This window comes from Brassica napus, chromosome C1 (assembly GCF_020379485.1).
Source record: "Brassica napus cultivar Da-Ae chromosome C1, Da-Ae, whole genome shotgun sequence".
Taxonomy (NCBI): Eukaryota; Viridiplantae; Streptophyta; class Magnoliopsida; order Brassicales; family Brassicaceae; genus Brassica; species Brassica napus.
The window spans coordinates 12,261,608-12,284,581 of NC_063444.1; the positions used below are offsets into that span (position 1 = coordinate 12,261,608).

Here is a 22,974-nt window from a genome sequence, read left to right on the forward strand (position 1 = left end):
ATTAACAATTACTAGGTTTCGTGCTCTTGCAATATTTTTTATATTATCTTTTCTATTTGAAAGCTAACACGACAAAACTAATGTGAACATATGAGAAACACACACCAAAAGAAACATGAAAAATTCATGAATCTTTTTATTATAATTTTAAAAATCTCATCTGGAACTGATTATCTTATGACGTTTCACAATATGATGCTCACGAAGATATTCGTTATCTATTTTTGGTCCAATGTTAGTTATCTAAATGTTACCTTTCTTCCATATAACCCAACCGCATTTCTGGTATCACCCTTTGATTCAACCAGTAATATTATTTAATGTTAATTTCGGAGGCTATATTTAAAAAAAAACATATTTTTGTAAATTCTTGCCTCATTGTAAAAATTAACAAAACCAAAATTAATTCTCGCCTGTGATCTGTAGGAGAAGAATATGCAATATATCTTCTTTTTTTTTTGAAACTTAAGAATATGCAATATTGATGTCAATCAGTTTCTCGCCTCGGAATCGAGTTCATATTCATATTTTTTTAATAAAGATCTACATTATGTGTTTTTTTCTACGTTTCAGATACTCCAATGTCATCTACCTATATTGTCGAATAAGAGAATCTTTAAAATTGATGTTGCAAAAGGATCAATAGTATTATACTAATCTTAATTACGAGGTGTTGTTTGTGGGGCAATTTTCTTTAATTGGATTTTGCATTGCAGATGATGTAAAATGTTTATCGATAGCTTGATCAATCTGTTGCTATATAAAAAATAATTTAATTCATGAAACCAATTTATAACTGAGAGATAAATAACTTTGCAATGGTTAACCCAATCGACCGTAATTTTAAGAAAATCTATGTGACATATTATTATAGTTAAACTATAATAAAAATTGAAAGAAAATAATTATATTTTTAAATGTACAGTAAAATAAATAGTTAAATTGTTGTAAGAAATTTATAAATGTTAATGATACTTTTATTTAAAATAAACCAAACTTTTAAAATTTTACCCTAGTAACTATTAAAAGAAGCCACCAAAGTCAACCACTCCATTCTCCCATCTACAGTTGTTAGGAGTTTGTAGCCCAAGGGTAAGCGGCCCAAGCCCAGAAAATATGATAAACGTTCGTATTTGCTTACATTGAAATACAAAAGATTTAATTCCTTATAAAGAACATGAAAATTCAAAGAGATTTAATAAAGGAGCATCGGGCGCCAAAACCTTTAATTTGAATTTCGAAATATAGACCGTTGGGAGATTAATTTTATATAAGCCCACAAAATATCTCACCCAAAATCACAATCTCCAAACATCAGAAAACCTCCTTATCCGACTTTAGACATGGCCACCAGCGCAGATCCAGCTCCGACGAAGAAATCGAGGAACAGCCGCAAGGCGTTGAAGCAGAAGAACGAGATCGTGGCGACGGAGACTCCGCCGTCGCCAGTCTCCGCCAAGGCGAAATCGGCGAAGTCGTTCGAGAAAGATCTGCTGGAGATGCAGACGATGATGGAGAAGATGAAGATCGAGAAGGATAAGACGGAGGAGTTGCTTAAGGAGAAGGACGAGATTCTGAGGAGGAAGGAGGAGGAGCTTGTGACGAGAGACGCTGAGCAGGAGAAGCTCAAGACGGAGCTCAAGAAGCTTCAGAAGATGAAGGAGTTCAAACCTAACATGGTATACCGATCTCTAGATCTAGATCTAGCTTTTACGTTTTCGCTTCCATTAAATTTTGTGATTAGATTAGGTTTTGATTCTGCCGATGCGATTGAACATTTGAGATCTGAGATTGATATTTGATAGAACGCTCATTTAGGTTTGAGATTAGCATCTTGATATGCTTGCTGATGATGATGATGGTATGATCATTGATGTATGTAGTACTCGTTTGATTCTTGTTTATTGATTTCAAGATTGCTTCGTGTTCTTCTTTCAGACGTTTGCTTGTGGCCAGTCTCTCACACAAGCTGAGCAAGAAAAGATGAACAAGAAGAAGAAGAAGAAGGATTGTCCCGAGACGAAGCGACCATCGTCATCATACATACTGTGGTGCAAGGAGCAAAGGGAAGAAGTCAAGAAGCAGAACCCTGAAGCTGACTTCAAGGAGACTGCGAACATTCTTGGCACTAAATGGAAGTCTCTTAGTGCGGAAGAGAAGAAGCCGTACGAGGAGAGGTACAAGGTGGAGAAGGAAGCTTACCTCCAGGTCATTGCTAAGGAGAAGCGTGAGACAGAGGCCATGAAGCTTCTGGATGATGAGCAGAAGCAGAAGACTGCTATGGATTTGCTTGATCAGTATCTCCAGTTTGTGCAGGAAGGTGAACAGGACATCAAGAAGAAGAGCAAGTAAGATAACCTACTGATGAATATATCAATTGCTCATCAAATGGTTGAATTGATTAGAGATGTTGTTTGGTTTGCAGGAAGGAGAAGGATCCTCTGAAGCCAAAGCATCCCATATCTGCCTTCCTGGTTTATGCTAACGAGAGGAGAGCTGCTTTACGCCAAGAGAACAAGAACGTTGTAGAGGTATATCTCAAGTACTTTAACTCGCTCTCAAGATCCATTTTTTTTTATTAAATGTTGAACCTAACTTATGGAGTGGTGGTTATAGGTCGCAAAGATGACCGGTGAAGAGTGGAAGAAGTTGTCGGATAAAGAAAAAGCACCCTACGAAGAGGTTTGTGTTTCTTATATATATGTTTGCATTCACAGCTATATAAAGACTTGGAGAGTGAATGAATTTGAGGTGTGATATTAAACAGGTGGCAAAGAAGAACAAGGAGACATACCTGCAAGCAATGGAGGAGTACAAGAGGACGAAGGAAGAAGACGCCATGAGCCAGAAGAAAGAAGAAGAGGAGCTCTTGAAACTCCACAGACAGGAAGCTCTCCAACTGCTTAAGAAGAAGGAGAAAACCGACAATCTGATCAAGGTCATTCACTCACTCATACTTTTCCTTGTCTCACCTAAATGAATTTACAACTCAGAGACTAATGGTATCAAGATAATGTATATTGCAGAAGGAGAAAGAGACCAAGAAGAAGAAGAAGAACGAAAACGTTGACCCAAACAAACCCAAGAAGCCTGCTTCGTCATTCTTCCTCTTCAGGTACCAACTTAAACTAATGTGACTCAAGAGTATCCTGAGCTTAATGCATTTCTAACTGTTAAAAAAAAATAACTTATGTCCACAGCAAAGACGCAAGGAAAGCTTTGACAGAAGAACGTCCAGGGACGAGCAACTCAACGGTCACCGCTCTAATCTCAGTGAAATGGAAGGTATGTTAATTCACAACTACGTTAGATAACTCATTTGCTATAAGCATATATCTCATCCAAGTAAAATTACATTGCAGGAATTGGGTGAAGAAGAGAAGCAAAGTTACAACAACAAAGCAGCGAAGTTGATGGAAGCATACAAGAAGGAACTTGAAGATTACAACAAGAAGAGTGCTGCGGCTACGAGCAGTAGTTAGAAGAATATCTATCTCTCTTTAAAATTGAAATAATGTTCAAGTCCTGTTGAACATGTGTCTTTTTATGCATTTTGTTAGAATCTGAACTCGGTGATTTCTATAAAATGATTACTAGGTTTTATTCTCTATTACATTTTAATTTTTAATAATAGATCGACTCTTGTAAAAACGTGGGAAAGGCCGGGTCAATCTCGACCGTTGGATTGAGCCAATCAACAACATCGAAGATGGGAGAACTGAACTCGTCGTTGATTGTCCCGAAATCACAAAACGGCGGCGTGTTAGGGAATGAGAAGACGTTGTCAGCGTCGTCGAGTCCCTCGGTTCGAACTGTTAAGCTTGTTTTAAGACTCTCGAGAAGGTCGTTAGGCTTTTGAGCAGTGGTGGTGAGTTTAGGTCTGGTGTTTCGCTTCTCCGGCGAGGCTGGTGGAGGATGAGGAGGAGGTGTCCCCTGCTGACAAGTGTGTGTCCCTCTGTACGTCAGTTCGAAAACGGTTGGATCACTGTCCGATCTCTGGACTTGCTTCGTTGCCCAACAGTTCTGTGTGCTGCGGTGTGTGCATCTGTAGTAACTCCTGTAGATCAGATCAATCAAATTAACATCATGATGATTATGATGATGATGCGTTAATGATAATTGATGATGATGTTACCTGGGGAACTTGGCGCCCAGAATGTCTTTCTGACCGTACTTTCTCCAGCTATAGACATCATCTTGAGGTCCTTCTAAGCCTCTTTCTGGGCTTATCCTCACTTTCTCTGTCCACTTTGGTAACATCTTCCTGTAGTAAATCAACAAAATACAAATTAATTTTTCAGAAATAGAACATTTAATTTGGTGAATTGTGATTTTTGCATTTTGATAATCCTTATTTACCTTTTCCTGGAATTGAACATGTGATCTTGGCGATGACTCTCGCTGGAACCTCCTCCATCTTCACTCCTCGGACTTCCATTAATCGACGCCGGAGATTCAGGAATTCCGCCGGAATTCACCACCGGAACTACAGCAACAGTCGCCGGAGTAAGCTGTACGGGCGGCGAGGAAGACCAGTTTAGCATGACAAGAACTTTGTCGTATGAAGAGAGTATCTGCTCCATGAGAATCTCGTTCGTCTCAGCCGCCGGATAAGAAGATGACGATGACGGCGACGATGCTTCACTAAGTCGTGCCTGAAGCTTCTTCGCCGCCTCTAGTCCAAGACTGACCTCGCTTTGCAGTGTCTTCTGCTCCCAAGCTAACATAGCTTTTTGACCTTCCATTTAGAATATATGTTTCCCAAAATAGTATATTTTTATTCGAACAAAGAAATATAATGTGTGTGTAAGTTATAATTAGGCTCTAAAATAATAAGTTATATTATCTGAATTCTATGATGAGAAGAGACTGAGGAATCATATGATGAGAGAATGAAAGTGTTATATGTTTGTGGAGAAACTGATGAGCGTTGGTTTCGAATATAAAGGCATTGGATTTGAATGTTTGAAATTTTGACCAAGTGGTGGACCATATATAAATTAATCTTGTAATGTATTTTTCTTATTTAAAAAAAAAAAAGACATAACTTTCAAAGTGAAGAAAAGTCTTTGGTATAAGGAAGTATAGAGCCAAAGTGTATCATATCCTTAAGTGGGATGGTGGTGGTAGTGAATGAGGTTGCATTAGAAGGTCAAAGGCTGACCAATTCAACTTTGCAATTTTGTTAATATAGTTATAAGCTTATAATTAAGTAAGTCATTTATTTACGTATAGTGGTTAACTAAATAATTTGACAACGATGTGATAAGCAACTGTCGCTTTCAATGTACCCTTTCAAAACTGTGACTTTGTACATGTGAATGAGATTCTCTTTTATTTGTTTCCAATATATGTTTTTGTTTGATTCTTTATTATTATACAACAAACAACCGTTGTTAACTATTATATCATATGTGATGTCAATAGTGTCAACAATTAAAGAAAATGTGCACATTCTATGTAATTATACTACTAGGTAAAAGTATCATAGCAAATGAATAGAAGATGGTGTGGATAAATTTGTCTGAACAGTATTTTCTAATACTTTATCTTGTATATTCCTATCTATAATGATGACCAAAACTATAAATATGTTTTGTCCCTGTATATAGTTTTATGAATAAATTTTGCAAACCATAGATTTTGTTTGATCTAAAAAAGAACTGTAACATATTACACTACTGCTTGTTTCCTACTACTTATGTTTTCAACTTTCGATCAAGCCTGTTTAAATATTTTCACATGAATACTATTCTAATATGTCCTTTATAACACAAGGTTGAACCTTGAAAGCCTATTATATTTTACTTCTTATCATTTTAGTTATGTGTAAATGAGAGATCATATTGAAATCATGGAACGGCGTTTTCAAAAAGGAAAAAAAATTAGTATAAAATGACAGTTGATTAAAAACGAAATGAGTAATCAAGTGTTTACTCTCCACCCCATATTAGTATATGTCAAAACCGCTTTTGGTAATATTTTGTTAATATTGCGTAAGATAAGCTCTAGATTATAAGTTAACATTTGTTATATGTTCCACTAAAACAGTAATTTAATTGGGTAACAATATAAGAGTATAATAAGGTCTTTGCTGACCAAGTCCAATCTCGAATAGTCAGATTGATATTCCATTCGAACATTCATATCTTTGATTGATACTTTCTAACTTTATTTGCCATCAAAATATTTTCATATGTGTCTGGAGACCGGACCACTTATATGTTGGAAGTAATACTATTTCTTATATATGTATATAATGTTTTTGTTGGGAAATATAGATTATACTAATCTTATCTACTAAAACAGAAGTCATAATTTTTTTTACGTTTGTGATTTTTTTTTAATTAAATTTTATATTTATTATTCAAAAAATAAAAGAGCATTTACAAGTGAAATGTAATGTAATGTTTCTATTTGGATCATATTAAATCACCCAACTCCTATTGTCGAATATATACTTCCACCCATCGACGGAACAGACTTTCCAACTTATGTTGCCCAGTGTACTTCAACGAAGAGATCCTGTTTCGGATTGCTTTATCAATCTGCCTGGTAATCGCTTCTGTAGTTACCCAAGGCCCCAAGTGTCTACGAGAGTTGCGCTCCTTCCAAACCAAATAAATGGTTGTATGGAAGATCATTCGCAAAAGGATAGCATCCATCTTGTTTCTATTGCGTCGTAGCAGAGAAGTCACCATCGTCGTCCAATCCGGAGAAGCAACGGTGCCTAGCAGAGTAGCAGTTAGATTAGACCAGACCGTAAACGTGTAAGGGCAAGCAAAAAACAGGTGGTCCCTGCTCTCGTCAGGCTCTCCACATAACATACAACCCTGTGCGATCCCCCACTGTCGCATACGGACTCCTGTAGAGAGTCTATCTTTAAACGTCAGCCAAACAATGAAAGCGTGGCGTGGTACTCCTTGGGTAAACCACACTAGATGATGCCAAGGTACTTCTGGCCCCCGAACTCTAATCTGTTCCCATGTTCTAGCCGCTGAGAAATGGTCCTTAAAATCCTCCTCATTGTGTTTCCATAAAATAACATCACTTCCCCTCCTAGCGTCTGGTTTCTGAGCATTTTCAATGGCAGTATACACATCACCAAACACTCTCCTCCCTCGCCCACGCATACCCCAAGCCTCATTTGGACACGCTTCAGCTACACGAGCTTGTCGAGGAATACACAAGTACCGCAGTCCCAGATCTCCTGTTGTGTCAATAATACTTCTAGTGCCTAACCAGTTGTCAAACCAGAAGAAAGTCGAGTCACCACTTCTAACTTCACAGCGCATGAAACTTGATGCCTCCAGTCTGAGCTGAAGCAATCTGCGCCAGAGCCATGATCCCCTATTAGTGTCCTTTGCGTCCCAAAAGGAACCACCTCGTAGTAACTCCGCTCCAACCCAAGCCACCCAAAGTGATCTACATGTGATTTTTTTATTTGCACCATTTTTTAGAAATTGTATAAAATTTTAATATCTTTCAATATATTTACATTTTTATTTGAAATGCAGATGAGTATTCTTTTAAAAAATCTAAAAAATCTTTGAAAAATCTTTTTAGAAGATTTAAAAAAAAATCTGAAAATTAACAATGTAAATTCTAATTATGCTAAAATATGATTATATATTAAAATTAATTTAGCATTGATGTAAACAAAAAATAAAATTATATAAAAAGTAGTTATTCAATGATAATAACATTTTAAACTGATTAATTTTTGAAAATACATTTACAAATATTTTACAATTTTTTTGTTAGAAATGAATATTCATTTATCTTTCAAACATAAAATAAAATAGTATAATTAAATAATGGAATTATAAATAAAAACCAAAAAAATTACCAAATGACAAATGAGATACGGTGCTAAAAGTATGCTTTAAGTTATACTAGCGATATAAGCAAATAATACAATAATAAAATTTAAAACATAGCCATTCTTAAATATATAATTTTTGGACAAATAGTTATTCTTAAATTTAATCAATTGAAAAATGAAAAAGAATATCCGCACGAATGTGCAGGTTAAATTTTAGTTTTAATTTGAATGGCGATACAGTGATGACCTAATACAAACTTGTTTTCTTACTTAAAATGATGAAGATAAGCACATAAAATATTATTCATTTATGCGATCTTACCAAATCGGCCAATTCATACGTCAACATGGACTAACGGTCCCGATCAGTACATAAACATGTTACTTGTGCGAAAGCATACATCAACTAGTATAAAATTCAATTTTTCATATATGAACTTAAAAAATTGGGGTTTAACATACATTGACCTAATTTCTGTTAGTCAAACGTTACAGAATAAGAGTTTTCGTTAATCGGTAACATGACATTGGCTATTTCCTACATCAACATGAGTCAACAGTCCCGATCAATACATAAACACTTTACATGTGCGAAAACATACATCAACTAATGCAAAATTTAAATTCAATACATGAACTTTTGAAATTTGGTTTTAACATACATTAACCTAATTATACCAGTCCAACATTACCGAAGATAAATTGTATGTCACGTGTTGATTAAATGAGGTTTTTATTGTATTATGTGATAAATAAACCGTATTACGTGATAATTGACTGAGAAAGATAAATCATTTAGGTCAATTACTACGTAATACGGTTTAATTACCACATAATACAATAAAAATCTCACTTAATCAACACGTGATAGACAATTTATCTTCGGTAATGTTTGACTAGTGAAAATTATGTCAATGTATGTTAAAACCAAATTTCGAAAGTTCACGTATTGAATTTAAGTTTTGTATTAGTTGATGTATGTTTTCGCACAAGTAAAGTATTTATGTATTGATCAGGAACGTTGATCTATGTTGATGTGGGAATTAGCCAATTTCATGATACCGATTAACGAAAACCCTTACTCTGTAACGTTTGAATAACGGAAATCTGGTCAATGTATGTTAAAACCTATTTTTGTAAATTCATATATGAAAATTTAAATTTTATACTAATTGATGTATGTTTTCGCACATGTAACGTGTTTATGTACTGATTGGGACCGTTAGCTCTTATTGAGGTATGAATTGGCCGATTTTCCCATTATGTTGTTACAGTTTAACTAATAGAAACGCCAATATCAAAATTCAATAGGTTCGTCCTATTGTTCTATGCGAAATATAGTTTTTGTCGACTACACATAATTGTTTACAGGACATTATCGTTTTACTATAAGAAGAAACGTTGTCAGCGTAAGGAAACCGTAACAGTGTGTTCTTTGGTGGAGAGGAGTCTGGTTCAAACATCACACTCCGAAATATGGCTTGGGAACTCATTCGAAGAGAGGATCAACAGGTTCAATGGTGGAGAGGAGTCTGGTTCAAACATCACACTCCGAAATATGGCTTTCTACATTGGTTAGCAATACAAAACAGACTGGCAACTGGAGATAGAATGATGAATTGGAATGTAGGAGCAAACTCACAGTGTGTTCTTTGTCAGAATGTGATTGAATCAAGAGATCATCTCTTTTTCGAGTGTATCTATTCGGCAGAAGTATGGACCAAACTGGCAAGAGGTTTGCTTAGGGGATCCTTTACAACTACGTGGTCAGAACTCATGGTATTAATCAAGGATAACAATGGAGGACTGCTGGAGAGGTTCCTCCTTCGATACACGCTGCAAGTGACTCTCTCGTCCTTATGGCGGGAAAGAAACAACAGGAGAAATGGAAGCAAAAACATCTTCCCAGGTCCCTTGGTGAAAATGATTGAGAGGCAAGTCAAAAACAAATGCCTTTCACTGAGACAAATGGGAGATTCAAAGTTCTCGGGAGCTTTAACAATGTGGTTTGCCACAAGATAAGAGATTCGATTTAAAATTAAGTCTTAGTTTTCTCAAAAAACAGTTTACACTTGTTGTACTAAAGTAGTTTCTTTTGAATAAATTTAACATATTTTCAAAAAAAAAAGGAAACCGTAACAGACTAACAAGTATCATCAACATATTTATTAATTGAAAAAAAAAAGAAATCTGAAGGAAGGATATGCAGAAATTTTCAAAGGGACATGGATGAGTCAAGAGATTGGATCGACGACATTTCAAACCTCTCTCCGCGTGGATTTCCGCTTTCAATTATTTTATTATTTGAATATTTTCTACATCATTTTGTTTTTGTTAAAAGGACAAAAGAGAATAAAGATGAAAAGGGAAAGTATTACTAAGAGATTATTTTCCTACTCTTTTAACACTTGAAATGACTGTTAATGGCGTCACTCTCCTTGCGTCATTTATCATCGTTATTCGTTCTGATCTTCTAGACAATAGACAGTACTACTTCTCATTTTCTTCTACTCAGCTACTTCAGCTCATCTATTCACTATATCGATTTAAATTCTACAGTTAGTTTGCTATTCTTTTTGAAAGAAAAGTTAGCTTGCTGTTTGATCAAAAAAGAAAGAAAAGTAAGTTTGCTATTAACTGATGCATATAAATTTCTAACAAAATAATATGATTTTTTTTTTTTACGAAGCAGCTTATATAGGCTCTAGCGCATACGAACTGAGTACCAATTCATTTGTCAAATAAATTCAAAACATAACTATAAATCATCCAATTTGAGTAAAAATGAATCAGCTCACAAAACACAAGTGTTTAAATTTGACATCCTAACTTTATAGTGCGTCTGCTTCATAATAATCCATACTAGTATACTGCAAAAAGGGAGTACATTGTAGTCTTGTTAAAAATCTGCTTTGCTAAACTTTACGGCATTAACCATCGCATTTATTTCCAATCAAACGTAGCAATATCTTTTTGTGTACGTGGATGTGTCTCAGGACTCTCAACTCTCAACGCCAGGCATCAGACCTGGCACGGATCCGGATATCCGGGAAATTCAGGGTACCCGGATCCGGATTCAGATCTGTCGGATCCGTGAATTTAATATCCGGATCCGGATCCGGATTCGTGGTTTCCGGATATCCGGATTTCGGATATCCGTCACGATATTCCATTATCCGCGGATATCCGGATCTGGATCCGTAAAATAATTAAAAATATATATATATATATATATATATATATGTATATATGTCTATAATATTGTAAAACCTAAAATATAATATTATAATATTAATTCATGTATAAATATTAATATATCAAATATAAATATTAATGAAATTTTAAAATTTAATGTGTTTTAGAAATACGGATCCGGATCCGGATATCCGGACCTATAAATTAAGATATCTGGATTTGGATTGGACAGATCGAAGATTTTACTATCCGGATTCAGATCCGGACACCCTGGATATCCTATTTTCGGAGCAGATCCGGAGCGAATTTCGGATCGAATCCGGATCTTAGATAATAAGTCCCAGGCGTAGGCATCAATATTTAATTTATATTTCTAGAAGAATTAAATAATTTATTACAGTGTACTTGAGAGTTAATTATTGTTACGCCAAAAAAATAGTAGCCAACTTGTGAACTGGACTCGTTCAAAAAGAGAAATAAAGCAGGAAAAAGCCGAACATAACAGAAAAAATCATGTATAGAAAAGACATCACGCGGCTTGCGATTCGTTTAGGCATAGTCAAATATCAATGCGACACTTTCACACTTGAAATAAATATATAATAATGCTGTTTTTCCAACGCAAATTCAGAGTTTAATTTGGAGATACTACACATTTTTAGCAATGCATAACCTTCAATCTTTATATTTTAAAAGGGTTTAGACGGGGAAGAAAACTGAAGTATCAATCTTTCCATCCATATAATACTTATTCTATGAGAAAACATGATTCTGAATTTTTTTGTTAATGTACATATATATTCTCCTCTTATGTAATCTATGGGCTATACTATAATACTAATCAAGTGAACGTAATACGCTTGTCTTCCACGTTGATGCGACCGTGCGTGGGACAAGAAAATGAAGTTTCATGTGGGCTCCCGTGAGGATCGGATCGGATCAGCATGGCTATGATTGAAGCCCATGTCTAATTTACTGGCCCAAAACAAAAGATGCAAATACTTGAAGTACGAAAATGAAAGTTTGACCACATACCTTGCAGATCGTAATTATATGATTTGACATTTCATTTGCATCGATTAATACGACTATATAACCTTTTCTCACCAATCAATTATCATGATTCAAAGTCTGAAGTTTCATAATATATTTAAGAGATTACTATCATTATTGTTTTTATCATAATTGTCAACATTAATTCATTCTTCTAGAAAGAATTTAGAAATGACATTTCCTTCTCTTTTCTTATTTCTTAACTCGACACAAGTTTAATTTCTTCGTTCTTTTCCACCGTATAAACCCCATCGGCTGATCTTAGCACTTGGGCCTGATAAATAAATAGTACAACACAATAAAATAAACAACATCAAACTATAAACAATCGACGGAACAAATATGTACAAATGCAAAAGAACCACCTTCATATACATGGGATATGTATGCATATGCCATGTATGGATTACCGATTACCTGGTGCTTGGTGATCTCAACACCAAAACCGTGAACAACGACAAGAGAAACGGTCCTCTTATAAGAGCCAGGCTCAAGGTTACTTTCAAGAATCTCCTCATGTCTCTTTTCTAGGTACCTGTCCAACTCTTCTTCACCTTTCTTTGTCCTACATAAACATTCAATTTATCAAGAATCTCCTCGACTCTGTATGAACATAGTTAACCTACACATAATTACGTGTACTAATACACACACAAAAAACCACTAAACATGTATAATTATAACGGGTTATATATCTATATTATTACCGGATTTCTTTAAGACGCTCATACTCAGGGTCTCTTTTCAAAAATACATAATAGAGTTCTGTGCTCGAACTTTCCATTTCTGTTTTCTTATTGCAAATCTTTCGAGTGACTGATTTTGGTTCGTTTCACTGCCAATTTATGGGGGCCGGGAAAGTTGATCAATATGGTAATTTTTAATTATGAACTAAAGTATTGTAATATATATATTCTAATTAGTTTGACGTATGTAAAACAAAACTAGTTTGACTTAATCTACCAATCAAGCATATTCAAATCATATAAATCTAGTCAATGGACAAAAGGAATAAGATGCGTTCTAGTTATTCGAGACTGGCTTTGTTTTTCTTTTCCACACAATGCCATTTTTCAATCATTGACCAAGAAGGTTTCACGGAAGTAAACTAAAGACAATGAACATCAGTAGTAACTATAAGATTTGTTAATCATAGTTTTTAACATTTTATTTGTCTATACATTTTATCGAAACTGAATTCAATTAACAATACAACGTGTCAACAACTTTAGTAATATAAACAACTAGACTATAAACTCCGGAGTATATTATGAATCATACACTTACAAATCTTATTTTACAGGTTATTAAGAAATTTTTAGCGACGTACTCTACAAGAGCATCTCCGAAATAATTTTATAACTTCAAATAAAAAAGATTTTGCTTTAAAAATAATAATTCTAAAATTTCAAATTTGAAGTTTTGAATAGTACTTCATATTTAAGTTTCACTTTTTATTTGCATTTTGTTCCTTACAATTAATTATACATTACATTTATGATTCTCAAGTATTTTCTCGTTTTCCTTTTTATTCCTTAAATTTTTATCTCATAAATAATTATTTTTATAAATTTAAGTTGTACACATAAAGTTAAATAAAAATTTTAAAATAAAATTTATAATATTTTAAAATTAAAATTAGACAACAAAAATATTACAAAAGAATCTTAATACAAAAATTTAAAAGATACACAAAGATAATTATTGCACAAATTTAAGTATTACAACAACACTATAGCAGTCTGGTAAATTTACTTCAGAACCTCCAAAATCTTCAAAATATTGTCCAAATTTTTTTTGTGTAATCGAAGATAGAGCATTACGAAAATAATTTTATAGAATAATGTAATATTTTGTTAGTAGTTTAATATTTAATTATATATTTCGAATTAGAATTCTATATTTTAGTGTAAAATTTTATTAATTAATGTTGCTGTAATATATATACTAGTTATTTATAAATTTTTATGGATTTACATTAATTATGATAAATATAGGATTATAGTGTAAAATACCAAAAAAAATGAAATTAAGTTTAAAGTTTTGCTTTCGGAGAAGAACAGCTTGAAACTTCAAATATATTTTCAAATATAGAATTTTGCAAACTTCAAAATAGAACATTTTTGGAGATGCTCAAAACTTAATCACTCATCCAGCTTTTTATTTTTATTTGTATCCATTATATAATTAAATTTTATAACTTGAAATTTTCAGAAATACAAACATATAAATAGATTAATGTAGAGGAACTGCAAATTCGTGATAAATTATGTTTAAATAAACGAATCGAGGAGGAGAGCACTTTGCTCAGAAGTTTTCAGAAAGTGGAAGAACACGAATAAGATCCACCAGTAGTTCTCAGCTCCGAACAAGGCCAAGGACTGACCTTCAGCGAAGTTCCAATAACATCGGAACACTTCCACGTCCGGTACGTATTCAAGCTTCCATGTATGTTAATCTCACTCAAACATATCCCTGTACATTTATGTTTGTTGACGTCATTCAAGAATCAAAGATATGATCGATATGGCAAACGCTAAAAACCATATACAACTTTACCTGTGAAAGGTGAATCCTTAAGGCCTTGAATGGATCCAGCGTTTCGAACGTTAACTCCCCAAACGTTATTGATACGTATTCCCTTAACGACTGGGAGAGCGTTTGGGTTATAATAAGCGTCAGGGTGATCTCCAGTATCTCCCGCGATCTTGATCCCGTACCTAGCGTTTTCGACATAAACGTTGGAGATTTTAATGTTTTTAATGTATCCTCCGCGACCAATGTTTGTCTTGATGTTGACTCCAACGCCCATGTTGGATAGACTGATGTGTTCTGCTACAATGTTCTTGATCCCTCCTGATGTTTCGCTTCCTATTGCGATACCTGCGAAAGGGGTCGATCCTGTGATGCGGCGGATCGTTATGTTTGAGCTTGGACGGCCAAAAGCGATTCCGTACTCGTCCCAACCGCTTTTTATTGCAACAAGGTCGTCTCCTGTTGAGATGTAGGAGTCTTCTATGCAGACGTTGGAGCTGGAATCTATCAACAAAATTTAAAAACATCTCTGATTCAGACAAGAGTTTTGCCATTACAAATTCGAATGTAAAATCACCGAGGTGAACTAGGCCACCTTAAGATTTTGGAGGCCGTAGACATTTATTTAAAATTTTAATAAAATTATAATTTGGTAGCATATGTCTATGTATATAATCTCTAAAAAATGTTGAGGGTCAAAGAGAGAATGTTTCATTTGGATATGTTCTAGAGCACATTGTATTATCACGGAATAGCTACTATGCACACAAAAACATGTTTCATCAACCAATCAGAGTAGTCTATTGTTGATTGACAGTGAAAGTTTAGGGTTATACAAAACCTGGATCGATTCCATCAGTGTTGGGTGAATCTTGTGGAGCTAAGATGGTAACGTGATGGATGACAACGTCACTGCCACAGATTAAAAACGAGGAACAGAGTCAATACAATATGTATATGCTTGGGAAATTTGAAAGGCAGACTAGGTAGTACAAAGTAGCTAAGTATACCTGCAATACACAGGATGAATGTTCCAGAAGGGTGAGTTCTGGAAAACAACATTGGAGATAATGATCTCCTTGGAGTTTTTGAGCTCGATTAGATTCGGTCTAGTGAACTTTAGGGTTCTACTGCGCCACATGTTCCACCACACTTCTCCTTGACCGTCTATTGTCCCGTTTTCTCCTGTGGATATATAGAGTTTTGCAATGTAATGTCAAAAAGTGTTACACTACTCAGGTGTGTATTATATATATATATAAATAAATGTAAATATAAGAGGGCACAAACTCACCAGTGATGACTACATCACGAAGGCCATCACCATGAATAAAACTCATATAACGTGCCCCTGGTAACTCCCTCCCTCTTCCATAAGATGGCAAAGGATCAATCAGTGGCCAGTTCCATGTATCCTGAAGTTAATACACACATACCAAAAGGTCACAAAACAATTCACTGAGAGTCACATTATGCAATTCTTTTAAACTTATATTAGCGATCACCCACTATTTTTATAAATATGTAATATCCGAGTCAGAATAAAGTAGGGTTGAAGTTGCGTTGTCCTGATTATGTCTCAGGCCAAACGAAATGGCCGTGACTAAAAGAATACGCACAAGCTCAAAATCGGTCATAAGACACACACACTGACTGACACACATTAAGATATAGTTCAATGACAAGTACTAGTTTTTCTTGTTTTCACACACTTGAAGACAAAACCAAGCAGAGAATATAATTATAAAAACTGAATGCGAGGTTTGACATATATGGCAGCATCCTACTCGGAGTTGATGTGAAACTCCCACTAGACGACGTTGAAAACCAAAGCTGTCCACACTCCTATAACGTTAAAAACACTCTAACCAACATTTGTTTACTTTTATCCCTCAGATTTATTTTATAATATATGATAAGTATACACTAATAGAGTATACAATATTACCAACATTTTGACTACGACAAAAACTGCCAGCTATCTCTGGGGTCAGCTATTGAAACCTAGACATAAAAGTACTACTCTGCCCACTTGCAATATGCATACAATAACGTTTTAGCCCCGACGGTCCCATGATGCTCGGACCTACCAAAACCACTCTCCCATATCCCAAACTAGCTATTAATTAATATACGTGCATGGTTCTCCACATCTTCTTGTTTCTTTCAATAATAACTATCACAAACAACTTTATTAGATATATGAATTCTTATTTACACTTTTAGAATTCAGATCCAAGCAAGCGGTCAAGAGGAAAGAAAAAAATACTTCCTAACTTTGGAATACTTTATAGCAGCTGATCAAACTAGTACTGAGTGTCTATATTATCGAACTCAATTCAAGAATGCAAGAGTTGAAATGTTATTACCTGAACAGCTTTGAGTACAGCGCCTTTAGCCAAGAAGAGAGTCATATGGCTGGTGAGATTGAAGCTCTCCGTGAGAAACACTCCGGGAGGTATATACAGAAGCGTGCCTCCTCTCCTCTTCAGGTGCTGTATCCTATATATAGCCTCCCTAAACGCCTTAGTGTTCACCGTCCTGCCGTCTCCCACGCCACCAAAGTCTGTTATCGAGATCCTATCGTTCCGGTTCGGTAACGAGACTATACCGGAGCATGTTGCCTCCGAATCACCCAAGGACGAGGAAGAGACGGCTAGGTGTGAGAAGAGGAGAATCAAAACGGAGAACCGCCACATTATCGATGAAAGAGATGAGTAGAGTTTTAGCTTGAGAGAAAATTTGCAGAATAGATTAGATGTCTGTCTTTCTTACCTTTAGTTGTTACATTTATTTAATGAGCAATAAAGCGCGCAGTGAATAACGTGTGTGAAAGTTTGTGCGTAAGAGATAACGTTTAGCGGAAAGAATTGCACGTGTCTCAGTGGGCCATATATCGTGTAAACTAGCGGCCCAATAGGAATCTTCGGTGAAAATGGGTAATTCGCTAGCATTATTTATACCACCTCTTTGTGAATCTGGAGAAGATGTGGATGTCACAGACGGTCGTTAAGGAAGCTAGAATCTCTCTTCTTGCTTCACTCAGAAACTTGTCTCTTCTACATTTGGCGGCTTACCTGTAACTGATTACAACTTGATCTCTCTCCAGGCACTTCACTCATGTTGTTGTACTGAAATTTTTTATATGTGAATTGCTCTCTGGACTTCTGCTGCTGTTTCCAGGAGTTTCATAGGTGCCTTTTGACCAACAAGCTTTTTGATGACAGTTGTTGATAGAGAAAGAGATGTGATTAAGCCGAGCTCAAAGTATGTTAAAACTCGTGGATACAGATCAGAGGATGAAGTAAAATAGGGAAGATTTGTCTGCCTGCCCTACAAAATTCGCCTTAGACGCGCGTCCAGAAGGAGAATCAATTAAACGTAGTAAAAAAAACTCAGCAAACCCAATGGTCTAACACTTTAACTCCATATAAACCCACAACCAGATGGGATATTTTAAGCTCAAGAGTTTGAAAGGATTAACATTTAAACTTAGTAATTCAACAGATAAGGTAGATTTGAAAAGAGAAAAAGCAAAAGAAGACGAAGTGTAGCAGCTCTGATCTGATGCTATGTAATATCCAAATATTTTACACATGATATAAGAAGAGCCTAGTGACAAAGTTTTCGTCGTGCACAGTGAGAGACCCAAAGAAAAAGCAAAAGACACCGAGAGTTATATTTGAGGAGGGATTTACTTTCTGGAAGCTAAGCTCTCATTTGTGGTCTTGTACATTTCATCGATCACACACTGTCAAATGGGCAAGAGACTTGTGTTAAACACTTAACTTCATTAGATTGTAATACCGCTTATATCGCATTATAGGTTGGTTTACCTGGTAGTGTTTCAGCAATTGAGGCCTCTTCTTTTTGTAAGTGGGAGTAAGAAGATCGCGTTCCATGTCAAACGGCACTGGGTCTAGATGAACCGCCTTAATGATCTCGAACCCCTTCATCTGCAATATCCAACACAACAACTTACAATAAATTAAAAAAAAAAGAGATACAAAGAGTCATGAATCCATAACTCGGATCAAAATAGTATTAGAGAAAGGATAACCTTTTTCTCTTTGCCCATTTTCACAAGTTCTCCGAGGATGAATTCCTTTGCCTTTGCGTTTTGACAGAGAGCGTTGTAGTCACCGCTCACACCGTTTTCTGCAGCCCATTTCTCAAGGATATGCTGGTTTGGATTGGCGACTGCGATTAGGAAGGATTCAAAGCTGTTCCCGTACACCCACACCTAATAAGTTTTGATGGAAAGATTGTGTGATTATTAGCAGATGAGAATCTTTCCCAAACCCCAAGTGAGATATTTTCTATATTCTTACAACAACTCGGTAGCTATACTTACGGAATCAACCGCTTGTACTTCACCATAGATGTTTTCCAAGTTCTCGACCGCAACATACTCTCCTTGTGAGAGTTTAAAGATATTCTTCTTCCTGTCGATTATCTTCATGCTTCCATTTGGTTGCCATTCCCCAACATCACCTGATGTCACCGGATTACAAAAATTGATATTATAAATAGCTTCTTATAACTCGATGATGATTTTCTTCTTCTTCATTATTTGAATAGAGGTAAAGGAAAAGATATACCTGTGTGCAGCCATCCATCAATAAGAACCTCTTTTGAGAGGTCTTCACGTTTGTAGTATCCAGAGAAAAGGGTCTTTCCCCGAATGCAGATTTCACCACGTGGAGTACTTGCAAGAGCATCATATTCCATCTCGGGTACAGATTCAAGGCGTATATCCACGTTTGGCACTGGTGGTCCAACTGTCCCGAGCATGTCCAGTCGGTCCGGCAGCGAGACAAAAGTCCCAGCACAGCTCTCGGTTAGACCTACATAAGAACAATCATACAACAGGAAAGCAGTCAAATCACATTCTCTGTTAATATGGAATCAAATATACTTTAACACTCAATTTTAGGAATGGGTACCGTATCCTTGGAGAACATGACAGCAAGCCACCACTCTTAGAAATGACTCTACGTGACTAGCGAGAGGAGCAGCTCCCGATAGAATGATCCTCACGTTGCCTCCGAGCCCTTGTTTAACCTAAGTGAGAAAACAATGGGATAAATTTGCTATAAAGTTTCATAACAAAGAGTGACTGTTTCTCTAGATGGTTTTCTAATGAGTTTAGTTTAATATAAAACTTTACTACCTTGCTGAATACAAGTTTGTCACATAATGGAGAGGCCTCTACATGAGACTGTCCTTTCTTCATATGTCCATATTTACTGATGATGTTTTGAATATGTTAGATTTAATAGCTTAGAGAACAGATAAGCAAAGTTACGTCTGACTTACAAGGAAAATGCAGAATCAAACATAAACTTTTTGAAGAATCCACCAGCAGCAAGCTTCTGCTGAAGACCTGTTGAATATAATAGGTCGACGTATTAAAACACGGAAAAGTTATCAAAGAGAAGAAACTATGTAAATCAATTATGTGAAATCCAATTAATGTCTCGAAGAAAAATTAAGTTGTACATAATGATAAAAAATAAGACAGCCACCAAAGAAGAAAGACTGAAAAGCTTATCACTAGTATTCTTGTCGAATTAATTATAGTATTCACATTCGATATATCTCATCACAACTCGTAATACTTTCATGCAAGAGTGTTAGGTGGTACAAATGTAGTTGTTTGAGATAAGCAAATGATACTAGAGCACAACTCAATGAAGTGAGGAATTGAGTATAAATAGGCATGAGGCATTTCAAACGTCTTACCTGAGTAAACTCTATCTAGCACACGAGGTACAGCGCAAAAAATAGTTGGTTTAAGCTCGCCAAGGTCTTCTATCAACAGCTTGACATCCTGTGGAGATAACCCATAGAAGGTTAACGTAAAGTTTTCAAAACTGGTTTACATAATAAGCTTTAAGTTGTACTGACCCCACGCCAGAAGCCAATTGCAGCACCATGTTGGATAAAACACTCCTCGATAACTCGGTCAAAGATGTGGGCGAGAGGAAGGTAAGAAAGGTACACATCTTTCACAGTCAACTGTTGATTTGCACAGCCAAAAAGAAAATCGATTAAAACCAGAGCCAAGCGACCAGGGAAACTAGAAGCTTTTAGCGTCATCGTCAATCATGGAAGCAAGAAGGAAACTCACGGCTTCGTTAGCGCTTTTCAGTAGACGGATCACTCCAGCGATAAGGGTAACAATGCTTTCGTTAGATATCATCACTCCCTTTGGATCACCAGTGGTTCCACTAGTATACATGATCGTGCAAATGTCACTCTTCTTTTTGATTGGAAGATCAAATTGCTTTCCTTCGCCCTGGAAGAAATATTCGCAGTGAAAAGTTAAAAATGGTAAGCATAGTTGTTGGATCACTCACCACCGGAAAGAATTATAACAGAATCAGTATGTTTCAGAAAAAGAAAACGACAAGTCTCATACCAGCTTCAAAAACTCATCCCAAGCATATATGACCAACCCAAAAGTTTCAGCTGCTTCTTTTTGTTCACGTGTGACACCACCGAAGCTCACAACGGCTGTATTTATAACCAAGCACAACTGATCATTAGCAACAAATGTTAAAAGCGAAAAGGGAAGAAACACAAATAAGAATAACTCACTCTTCATGTACTCTGTGGCCTTTGGGCATGTCTTAAATAACTAAAAGTCAAAAGAAAAAAGAAAAAAAAGTGATGAGAAACAAAAAGATAATAAATCTAAACAATAAAGATATATTCTTACTGTACCTCAGAGATCTTCTTCTCCTCCACAAAGACAATTGAAACCTCAGAATGGGTAATAATGAACTCCACAGCACCAGCGCCTAGTGTATCATACAGAGGGACACAATAGAGTCCATGTGCATTACATGCCTGCAACAAAACTACACAGTCAATCCTCTAACAGAAAAAAAATAAAATCGATTGATAGTATAATGATCCAGCAACAAGATTACAACCTCCATGCTTATGATCCACTCGGGAGAATTAGCACCATAGATACCACATTTCGCTTGCTAAACTCCCACAAAATCAGCAAACACAAGATTTTTAAGTAACGAACAAAAAAAAATCACATCCAAAGGAAAAGGTTGAGATTAGGATCTTAACCTCCTCAACTCCACAACTTCGGAGAGAGTTTCCCAGCTTTATAACAATGTCGTAGACTTCTTGGTACGTTTGCCATACATACTTCCCCGGCTAAGCACAATTAAACACACACAAGTGAATACATCTATACAAAAAAAAAACTTAAAATACAAAAAAAAAAAGTAGACAACACCTTCCCGTCTACAATCTCACGGCGGCCAAGCATCGGATTGTTTGGATACTTCTCAACAGACATGCTGCAAACAATAAGGATCATGTCAACCAAACAAATATCACTAAATCAAATGCATGCAAGTCTACATCAAAAAGAAAAAAAAATCAATTTCCATCGATTAGAGATCGACCACGACGAGGGAGCAAGTGCAATACTAAACAATAGATCTAGTAATCCTAGGCCATTTCAACAGTATCTAGCAACTAAAACTCTATTGTTCTTACTACTTGAGAATATTTCAAAAGAAGAAAAAAAAAAGTCCAAGTCAGATCAGTTTCCACGATCAGTCAACAGTCAACGACTATCTCAACCACGATTCGCCGGAAAACACTAGACTCATGCAAAACAAACACCGATCGGAGCGAGAATCTCACCGGAAAACATCCCAGCAACTATCCATTCCTTCGATCGGCTCCGGGAACCCGTCCTTGGCGAAGACACTGCGGTACACAGGTCCAACGGATGGTCTTCCATCGCTACCTTCTCTCCCTTCCTCGACTTGGAAGATGAATTTCTCTAGCTGCTGCGTCATGATCTCTCTCTCGCTTTCTCTCTCTAGAACCACAACTTTCTCTCTGCTATATGTAATCGAGAGAGTTGAATGGATGTAGGGACCACGCACGCGGCTTTGAAGATCGGAGTTATAATAATATTAAAGACCTACTGCGATTTTGATTGGTTGCTGCTCACTGACCAACAAATCCTTTAGTCAAACTCTTAATGGGCTACGTCTCTTCATATTTAGCCCATTACGGAGATGGTGCCGTCCATATCCCTTATATATTAATCGATAACATTTGAAAAGATGTAACCTCAATTTTGTATTAATTAAAAGAGGCTCCAATGCATAGGTGGCACTCAATTAGGTAGTCAATTACATTCAATTGAAAAATAAGTAGGTCCACATTCGATTTTTATATGTTGTTAGATACATAAGTTGGTCAAACTATATGATATAATGATATGATATGATATTTTCTTTCCTTAAATAAAACCTACGGAATTACCATAAATGACTAATATATATATGACAATTAATGAGTTTAATAATAAAGATTTG

The 22,974-nt window shown here is 35.8% G+C and overlaps 6 protein-coding genes across 6 annotated transcripts; 1 reads left to right on the top strand and 5 right to left on the bottom strand.

Annotated features, from left to right (window-relative positions):
- The first annotated feature begins 1,294 nt into the window (after positions 1-1,294).
- On the top strand, positions 1,295-3,608 carry LOC106441459 (high mobility group B protein 6). The gene is made up of 8 exons (XM_013883276.3): positions 1,295-1,679; positions 1,939-2,348; positions 2,426-2,531; positions 2,617-2,682; positions 2,768-2,938; positions 3,027-3,115; positions 3,201-3,285; positions 3,363-3,608. Exons 1-8 carry the CDS (start codon positions 1,344-1,346, stop codon positions 3,480-3,482), a joined length of 1,383 nt encoding a protein of 460 aa, XP_013738730.2. The 5' UTR covers positions 1,295-1,343; the 3' UTR covers positions 3,483-3,608.
- On the bottom strand, positions 3,449-4,913 carry LOC106441470 (probable WRKY transcription factor 53). Its single transcript, NM_001316304.3, is given in 3 exon segments — positions 3,449-4,057; positions 4,136-4,264; positions 4,360-4,913. Coding segments are annotated over 3 exon segments (948 nt in total). The 5' UTR covers positions 4,746-4,913; the 3' UTR covers positions 3,449-3,624.
- A 1,530-nt stretch (positions 4,914-6,443) lies between these two features.
- On the bottom strand, positions 6,444-7,295 carry LOC125579810. The gene has a single exon (XM_048743665.1). The coding sequence runs from the start codon at positions 7,293-7,295 to the stop codon at positions 6,444-6,446; it is 852 nt and encodes a 283-aa protein (XP_048599622.1).
- Positions 7,296-11,607: 4,312 nt separating this feature from the next.
- On the bottom strand, positions 11,608-13,910 carry LOC125580123 (subtilisin-like protease SBT2.5). Its single transcript, XM_048744112.1, has 3 exons — positions 12,781-13,910; positions 12,491-12,638; positions 11,608-12,347 (listed from the first exon to the last, which is right to left on the bottom strand). Exons 1-3 carry the CDS (start codon positions 12,855-12,857, stop codon positions 12,273-12,275), a joined length of 300 nt encoding a protein of 99 aa, XP_048600069.1. The 5' UTR covers positions 12,858-13,910; the 3' UTR covers positions 11,608-12,272.
- Positions 13,911-14,203: 293 nt separating this feature from the next.
- Positions 14,204-17,409, bottom strand: LOC106441481 (probable polygalacturonase). Its single transcript, XM_013883295.3, has 6 exons — positions 16,978-17,409; positions 15,903-16,023; positions 15,619-15,793; positions 15,450-15,520; positions 14,633-15,112; positions 14,204-14,548 (listed from the first exon to the last, which is right to left on the bottom strand). Exons 1-6 carry the CDS (start codon positions 17,305-17,307, stop codon positions 14,391-14,393), a joined length of 1,335 nt encoding a protein of 444 aa, XP_013738749.2. The 5' UTR covers positions 17,308-17,409; the 3' UTR covers positions 14,204-14,390.
- A 624-nt stretch (positions 17,410-18,033) lies between these two features.
- Positions 18,034-22,521, bottom strand: LOC106441492 (long chain acyl-CoA synthetase 4). Its single transcript, NM_001315619.1, has 18 exons — positions 22,289-22,521; positions 21,873-21,936; positions 21,701-21,790; positions 21,550-21,606; positions 21,338-21,463; positions 21,212-21,251; positions 21,033-21,127; positions 20,742-20,909; positions 20,519-20,629; positions 20,354-20,441; positions 19,928-19,994; positions 19,782-19,857; positions 19,555-19,672; positions 19,210-19,455; positions 18,963-19,102; positions 18,669-18,851; positions 18,445-18,564; positions 18,034-18,359 (listed from the first exon to the last, which is right to left on the bottom strand). The coding sequence occupies exons 1-18, from the start codon at positions 22,444-22,446 to the stop codon at positions 18,303-18,305; spliced, it is 2,004 nt and encodes a 667-aa protein (NP_001302548.1). The 5' UTR covers positions 22,447-22,521; the 3' UTR covers positions 18,034-18,302.
- Between the last annotated feature and the right edge of the window lie 453 nt (positions 22,522-22,974).

Coding starts and splice junctions, on each gene's coding strand:
- LOC125580123 (XM_048744112.1), bottom strand. CDS start 12,857: ATGGAAAGTTCGAGCACAGAACTCTATTATGTATTTTTGAAAAGAGAC. Junction 12,639..12,780: donor GAGCGTCTTAAAGAAATCCG/GTAATAATATAG, acceptor ATGTTTATGTAG/GACAAAGAAAGGTGAAGAAG. Junction 12,348..12,490: donor TTGAGATCACCAAGCACCAG/GTAATCGGTAAT, acceptor TTTATTTATCAG/GCCCAAGTGCTAAGATCAGC.
- LOC125579810 (XM_048743665.1), bottom strand. CDS start 7,295: ATGCGCTGTGAAGTTAGAAGTGGTGACTCGACTTTCTTCTGGTTTGAC.
- LOC106441492 (NM_001315619.1), bottom strand. CDS start 22,446: ATGACGCAGCAGCTAGAGAAATTCATCTTCCAAGTCGAGGAAGGGAGA. Junction 19,456..19,554: donor TCATGTTCTCCAAGGATACG/GTACCCATTCCT, acceptor GTTCTTATGTAG/GTCTAACCGAGAGCTGTGCT. Junction 18,360..18,444: donor AATTGCTGAAACACTACCAG/GTAAACCAACCT, acceptor CCCATTTGACAG/TGTGTGATCGATGAAATGTA.
- LOC106441481 (XM_013883295.3), bottom strand. CDS start 17,307: ATGTGGCGGTTCTCCGTTTTGATTCTCCTCTTCTCACACCTAGCCGTC. Junction 15,521..15,618: donor ATTCATCCTGTGTATTGCAG/GTATACTTAGCT, acceptor AATCTGTGGCAG/TGACGTTGTCATCCATCACG. Junction 15,113..15,449: donor CACTGATGGAATCGATCCAG/GTTTTGTATAAC, acceptor TTTTGTTGATAG/ATTCCAGCTCCAACGTCTGC.
- LOC106441459 (XM_013883276.3), top strand. CDS start 1,344: ATGGCCACCAGCGCAGATCCAGCTCCGACGAAGAAATCGAGGAACAGC. Junction 2,532..2,616: donor AGAACAAGAACGTTGTAGAG/GTATATCTCAAG, acceptor TGGTGGTTATAG/GTCGCAAAGATGACCGGTGA. Junction 2,939..3,026: donor AAACCGACAATCTGATCAAG/GTCATTCACTCA, acceptor TGTATATTGCAG/AAGGAGAAAGAGACCAAGAA.